At 31.6% G+C, this 7483-nt stretch overlaps 1 protein-coding gene across 2 annotated transcripts; it reads left to right on the top strand.

Annotated features, from left to right (window-relative positions):
• The first annotated feature begins 1206 nt into the window (after nt 1–1206).
• Nucleotides 1207–7228, top strand: LOC137828215 (beta-hexosaminidase 1-like). 2 transcript variants are annotated; one of them, XM_068634695.1, is made up of 16 exons: nt 1207–1350; nt 1720–2120; nt 2203–2286; nt 2714–2749; nt 3281–3392; nt 3499–3569; nt 3718–3848; nt 4309–4325; nt 4490–4538; nt 4895–4995; nt 5208–5267; nt 5555–5588; nt 5994–6092; nt 6292–6351; nt 6440–6690; nt 6904–7228. In XM_068634695.1, exons 1-16 carry the CDS (start codon nt 1332–1334, stop codon nt 7074–7076), a joined length of 1698 nt encoding a protein of 565 aa, XP_068490796.1. In that variant the 5' UTR covers nt 1207–1331; the 3' UTR covers nt 7077–7228. The 2 variants fall into 2 exon arrangements, with proteins under 2 accessions (XP_068490796.1, XP_068490797.1); XM_068634696.1 differs by lacking the exon at nt 1207–1350 and adding an exon at nt 1516–1547.
• The last annotated feature ends 255 nt before the right edge of the window (nt 7229–7483 follow it).

Genomic DNA, 7483 nt, shown 5'->3' on the forward strand with positions numbered 1-7483 from the left:
ATTAATAAATATTAAAATACTATTATCATTATTAAACTTTGATCATAACATTGCCTTATTCAAAATATATATTTGTAATTTTATCCACCAGAGTTTCAACTTTTAAAAAACTTGGATGAAATTTAAAATAAGATTGAAAATTAGATTTGGAACTTAATTTTGATAGTAAATTGATTTCAAAAACAGTCATTCTTCTAATCCTAATAATTGTTATCTAATACACATAAATTCTCTGCATTAATTTGGTATGATTTTTATGTGTTTTTATACTATAAAAAATTATTAAATAAAAATTAATCTTAAAAATAAATAATTAGTTATTATATTAATTAAATTATATATTAAAAAATTATTGGTTTTTATTTAATATTTTTTTAGTGTATGATATGCTATATGGTTAGTGCATACTTGTAATAGTTATATTTATATTATAATTTTCGATAATAAACTCTATTAGAATAAATAGAAATTAATTAACTTCTAAATATTATATATTACCTTTTCTACTAGACATACGGGTAATTTATTAAATTTTAAATTATTATAAAAAATTAAACTACCATAAATTTCATATCACTCAAAAGTTAAAAATTCAAGAATAATTTAAATATATATTAGTTTCTTAAAATTTCATACCACTTAAAATTAAAAGTTCAAGAATAAATTAAATATATATTACTTTCTTAAAATTTCATATCACTTAAGAGTTAAAAGTTCAAGAATAATTTAAATATATATATTACTTTCTTAAAATTTCATATCACTTAAGAGTTAAAAGTTCAAGAATAATTTAAATATATATAACTTTCTTACCCTTTGAAGCTCGCATTCCTAAAATTGAAGATTCAGAATTTTAAATAAAGTTTTAAATTTGGTCAAATGCACCCTTTCTATATTAATAATAAAGTTGTTTTTTTTCTTATATTGAAATAAATGTGGTATTTTTTTTATAATTATAATAATAATAATAATAATATACATTATATATTGTAGTTTGGAAAAACATTGAATGCAGGCAAGGAGAAAATGAAATGACTTTGTAAATTATTTAATAAAAGTTTTTTTTCTTTTATTCAGTAAAAAAAATGAAATAGTATATAAAAAAAAATTCTCAGTAAAAAATTCTCAATAAAAAAAAGGATAAATTAGTATTTTATTTTTATAAAACAGTTTTCTCTCTTTTACCATCCATTTTGGATGGATTAAAAGACCTGTGAGTAGTTTTGCATCATTTCTGAAACCAAACAAATGGAAGAAGAAACACATTCCACCATATTTTCCATCACCCCTTCTGCTGCAATTTTCAATTGTTGCAAACAGAAGCTTAAACAATGTATTCAGAAGATTATGGTATGCATGCTATGTTCTCTCACATACAATTTTATCATCATGAATATGCTCTTATATGCAATTAACTATACTTTGTTTCACATGGCTAAGAAGAAGAGAAACAAAAGTGGTTCGCACATTATATGTATGCACTAAAGTGAATTTATCTTTGTCATTATGTAACGTAAAGGAATCTCACACAAAGGTGCCTTAAAATGGTGAAATAGTCTATAATATTATGTTGTCTGTTGTGTACATTTAATGATTCTTATCTTTATCTGGGTTATGTCTGTTTCTTACAGTCTCAGATTTCTCGAATTTTTCTTAACCTTAACTACTCCAGTAATGATGTTTGTTACATTCACGTTCTCTTTAATGCTCCTATCTCAGTGCTTCAAACGCCAGCCATTCCTCAAAGTCCTCGCATAGCCATGGGGTTGTTGTGCATACCCACATCATCAAGTGCTGTTCCAACATTTTTCCTCATTTGCTGTGCATTATTTGTTTCTCAAGCTCTTGGGGCCAGAACCCTGGAACCCCAGAGCTCTCTTCCCTTCATTTGGCCTCTTCCTGAAAAGTTCATCTTCGGCAATGAGACTCTTTCTGTTGACCCTGCTATATCTATCTCTCTCTCTGGGAACGGTGCTGCCTCTAACATTGTTCGAGAGGCATTTGAAAGATACAAAGGGATCCTGTTCGAGCATGGTGACAGATTCCGTTTTCTAAGAACACTGAATCCTGTCTATGATGTTAACAAAATGATCGTCATTGTTCATTCCAACAGTGAGGAGGTGGGTTTTTTTTTTTTAATTTTGTTTTTGCTTTGTGGGTTTTCATGAAGTTTTGATTTTGAGATTGGGAACTCTGTTGCAGCTTCAACTTGGAGTGGATGAAAGCTACAATTTGGTAGTTTCAGGAGCCCAGCAGCTTTCTGGTGCTGGGGGGGTCAAAATTGAGGTGGGGTTTGCTTTTTTATATGACTATTTGTTATTGGATTCGAATATTCAACGAGATTGTGTTGCTGTGTACTTTAAATCTGAAGGTTATGCTGTCCCTTTCCCTTCCTGAATACTATATGAAGTATTTCCCTCTTAAGTGTGTATTTGTTAGTTTAATGTCATCATTTTCTGTGCCGTGAACAAGTCAACACTATACTAATATGCCATAAACCAGCAATTGGAAATTAGTGGAAAACACTGGTTGATTGAAGTCTTTTGTTTTTAGGGTAACAAAATGATTGATAAAGACTCTTGTGGTGTTGTGCTTCATTTCTTATGTTTATTGGACAGAATCAGATAAATTGCAATATGTTATATATTTATTTAATCTAATAGTAATTTCTCGATGACCATTAGTCATCTAACTTTTTATTTATGTTTTGTAGGCAAATACTGTTTTTGGTGCATTGCGTGGATTAGAGGTATGTATAGAATTTGCAACTCAATTCAGCTCAAACTTTTTCTTCCTTGCCCTTTTTGCTATTAAGCATGAAACGGAGGGATAAAAGGAGGTGAAGACACTAGATATTTCTGGATAAATTCCGATGTTTACTCTTTTGGATAACTATTAAATTTTGTGTGCTATCTTCATTTTTCATAATTCAGAATTCAAGTTTGTGTTTTCTCCATATCATTGGCAAAATCTGTAATCTGTTCAGTTCATGTCTATTGGGCAAGATGTCAGCAGTTTGAAAGAATGTAGTCCTTGTCACTCTTAATCTGTGAAACTATGAACTAAGCATCTAAAAAAACTATTGGTGTAGAGACAGTAAGTTGCTGAAACTCAATTTTATTATATTTTTTTACTTGAAAATTAAAAGTGAACTATGATTGATTTTGTGTTTCTCAGTATGCATTGTGGCACATAGGAATCACTACTTCTTGAAATATTAGAAACTTGTTATGATCTATTTCCTTAATTTCTTTTTCTGTTTTAATCTGTGATGCACCAGACATTCAGCCAGTTGTGTTCTTTTGATTACACAACTAAAAAAGTAGAAATAAACAAGGCACCTTGGTCCATCCGAGATAAACCTAGATTTCAATACCGTGGGCTTATGTTGGGTGAGTCATGATTTTGCAAATGAGATCAGTCTAGATTCTGCAAGTGTTTTTGTGCTGTGTTCTTAGCCTCTATTGACACTTATGTTGTTTTTTTTTTATTCTGCAGATACATCAAGGCATTATTTACCAGTTAAAGTAATTAAGCAGATAATAGAATCTATGTCCTACGCTAAACTTGTAAGATTAAAGTCATCAGTTTGCTACTCTCCTTATGTTTGTTTGTGACAGTTGAAAAAAAAAAAAACAAGAGTATCCTAATTCCTAACTAGCATACCATGCTACTTTGTTTCATGTAATGCTTATGTAAAAAAATTGAACACGGTAGAATGTTCTACATTGGCACATCATAGACGAGCAATCATTTCCTCTTGAAGTACCTTCTTATCCACATTTGTGGAAAGGTTCATACTCAAAGTGGGAACGTTACACAGTAGAGGATGCACATGAAATTGTCAAGTAAGACTCATCTTATTCCATCTCCTACAAATGTAGCAGCTTTAATTTTTTTAAAATCATACAAAGTTCATCGGCTATTTCTTCTAAATGGGAAGGGGAACAAGTTGAAAAGAGTAAAACTTACCTGTTAAGTCTTTGATATTATCATCTTGGCCTCCAACTATCTAGTTGCTTAGAATATTGCAACTATAAACACTGTATTATAAATCTATCACCAATTTTGTAATTTAAAAAAATTTAGACCTGAAAATTTTAGACAAAAATAGTTGTTGTAGAAACTTGGTTAAGGGGAGGGGAGTTAAAAATATACCGGTGTAAACCCAAAATAGTAGTTATAGATGTTGATCAATTGATCTATGCTTTTTATTAAATTTTTACTTTCTTTGAGTTGGCTTTCTTAATGGAACCTGGACTAATACTGTGTTCTCTTTCTCGTGTTTCACTTTTCCTCTATCTAAAGCTTTTCCAAAATGAGAGGTAAGCTATCTTGAAATCCTTTTGAAGTTTCTGCTTCATATTATTCAGAGCATTTTAAATCATGGATCATGATTTTATATTTTTTGGGTTTTTCTTTTCCTTTTGTGCCTCCCATCTTTCTCATTACCGAGCAAGATAATGAGTATCTGCTGGGTTTATCACAGGCATAAATGTGATGGCGGAAGTTGATGTCCCTGGTCATGCAGCATCATGGTAAAAAGCTTGTGTCATGTTCATACGGTTTTCTTGAGATGATAATCTGGTAGATTTATAAACTTATAATCTCTTGAAAATGGTGTTGCATGAAAACCACAATTTATTTTACTTATGTTTGCCAAAGAAAAGGTGAAGCTTTCTAGCTATGGATTGAATGCAGCTGTGCCATGAAAATTTGCTCCGAATGGATTCCTTTGCGTTGACCACAGACACTACTTTTGAAAAGTTTTTTTTAAGCATTTATTTTACAAATTTGGACTTCAATTGGATGCTCCAAAAATCTAAAATTTCTACTGACAAATTTTGTAGAGCAGAAATAAATTAACGTTTCTCTGTTCTTCATTTCTGTGTAGGGGTGTTGGATATCCTGATCTTTGGCCATCACCCTTATGTAACCAGCCACTAGATGTTTCGAAGAAGTTTACTTTTGATGTCCTGTCTGGTATTCTAACAGGTTAAGTTCCTATAAAACATGCATCACTATATTTAGCTTATATCTTCTTCCACTCTACCCTGTCCCTTGCTCAATCTTGCAAAAATATCAGTATTATGGAGTTTGTCAAAACCACCCTTTGAGTGTATCAAGTTATGTTCTTATCTTTCCCTAGCATGTACACTGATCTAAAAAAATAACTTTCTTTCATTCTCCTTTTCTAAATTTTGCAGATATGAGAAAAATATTCCCCTTTGAACTATTTCACTTGGGTGGTGATGAAGTGAATACAGGTCAGTTTTATGTCGATAACTGGCACCAATTTAATATTCACTTTTATTACATAAGTTATTGAGGCAAAGTTTTCATTTTAGTTGGATAAAAAAGTTAAAACAGTGGAAGCACACAGAATGTTATGGTTTGCCCATTATATTGTTAAAACGTGTACCACCCTGTGAGGTAGTACTGACTTCTGAACATTTTATAATGATTATAATATAAAGTAGATTTTGGTTTGGTGTTATTTTTGAGCTATTTTTGTATCAATAACTTGATAAGTAATTGCAATTTATTTTGACAGATTGCTGGACTAATACTTCTGCAGTGAATAAATGGTACAAATATTAACCTGTTGTATACATTCATTACATTATACATGATTTTTTGTGACCTGTTGTAAAGACATTGAGTTATCATGCTATGGAAACTCAAAATATGAACTTGTAGCTGTTTTTTTTTTCTTAGAAAAAGTATTTCAGAAGGGATTGCAATTTCTGTATTCAAGTCACGTTTTGTCACACTTCAGAAATCAACATAACCTTTTTGGGAATATTTACTTGTGAAGCATGTAGAGGAATTTATCCTCCTTTCACTTTTTTTCCGTGAGTCACTCAGTTTTCAGTTGTGAATTAAGTCAATGGTCAAATTTTCAGAAAATTAAGCATGGTGATCCGTGATTTTGATTGATTGATTCAATCAATCAAGCACATTGATCTATTGTGATTATATCTCCAATGCAGGCTACAGAGCAAGAACATGACTGCTGAAGATGCCTATGAATATTTTGTACTAAAGGCTCAAAAAATAGCTATTTCAAAAAATTGGAGTCCAGTAAACTGGTAAGATTTGTGTATATATAGCATCATACTATAAAACTCATTTATACCCTTAATTGATCCTCGATGGCCCTATGCCAGTAGTAGTTTGCCTGCATGTAAATTACAGAAATTCTGAAACATTACTTCTATTTATTTACCATGTCATGTTCTTAAAATGTTGGCATTTCTAAGATTTTACCTTTTTTATTTAACTTCTCAGGGAAGAAACCTTCAATACTTTTCCAACTAATCTCCATCCGAAGACTGTAGTGCATAACTGGTGAATTTCTGCCTAAGTAAAGTTTTATTTTTATATGAAACTTGATGATCTCAGTTTCAGAAATAAATATTCCAAGTAAACACTGTAGGTTGGGCCCTGGGGTTTGTCCAAAGGCTGTTGCAAAGGGTTTCAGGTGTATTTTCAGTAACCAAGGTGTATGGTATCTTGACCATCTAAATGTACGTTGGGAAACTCTCTACACTGCTGAGCCACTAGAAGGAATTCACAAAACTTCAGAGCAAAAACTAGTAATTGGGGGAGAAGTCTGCATGTGGGGAGAGACAGCTGATACATCAGACGTTCAGCAAACAATATGGCCTCGAGCAGCAGCAGCAGCAGGTTAGCTGCATTACCAATGCAAACTTGTTTACCATTCTTGCAATGTTTTTTTAGTGTTAATGTTCATAATCCTTCCCTATGAATATGCAGTATCTGTATGTCTCTTCAATTTAACATTGTTCATTGTTTGTATATGATTTTGGGAAAAGTGGAAAGGATGGTGTGATTGAGAAATCTGATCATGCAAAATTAACAATTAGTTGTTTCCCACAGAACGATTGTGGAGTCCTAGAGATTCAAGTACAGCACATGCTACCGAAATTGCAATGAGAAGGTTGCAATACTTCAGATGTCTCTTGAATAGACGTGGGGTTGCAGCTGCTCCTGTCACAAACTATGAGGCTAGAGCTGCTCCTGATAGTCCAGGCTCATGCTTTGTACAGTGAACTCATCATGTTCTTCATCTATGCTAGACTGTTGTGAATGTAACTCATGTTTAGATAGGGGTTAGTGAATGTTAGATCTTGGTGGTTCGTTTACAACATTCATAGTGTAAGTTATTGTCGAATTCAATAAAAAAAGTACCCGTTTCTTTTCACCTGTTTATCTGTTTCCAAATGCAAATTTTATGGTCATGAAAACAAACAAAAAATTATTGAAATTTGTGACTCTTATCATAAGATACAAAAGATTTTCTAAGATTCTTTTTAGTAAGTATGGAATGAGTTAATCATTCCCTTTGGCATCTTATTGAAAAAAAGTGATATTGTTCTTCCATTGATCAAGTTTGATGAAGAATTTTGGAAAGTGATGTAATAATTGTGAAGACTTTTTCAATACATAGAAAAATAAA

Source organism: Phaseolus vulgaris, chromosome 7, assembly GCF_000499845.2.
Source record: "Phaseolus vulgaris cultivar G19833 chromosome 7, P. vulgaris v2.0, whole genome shotgun sequence".
Classification (NCBI taxonomy): Eukaryota; Viridiplantae; Streptophyta; class Magnoliopsida; order Fabales; family Fabaceae; genus Phaseolus; species Phaseolus vulgaris.

What these genes read in the sequence shown, in the direction of transcription:
- LOC137828215 (XM_068634695.1), top strand. An exon ending in CTATGTCCTACGCTAAACTT is followed by an intron (nt 3,570 to 3,717) that starts GTAAGATTAAAG and finishes TGAACACGGTAG; the next exon opens with AATGTTCTACATTGGCACAT. An exon ending in TCGAGCAGCAGCAGCAGCAG is followed by an intron (nt 6,691 to 6,903) that starts GTTAGCTGCATT and finishes TGTTTCCCACAG; the next exon opens with AACGATTGTGGAGTCCTAGA.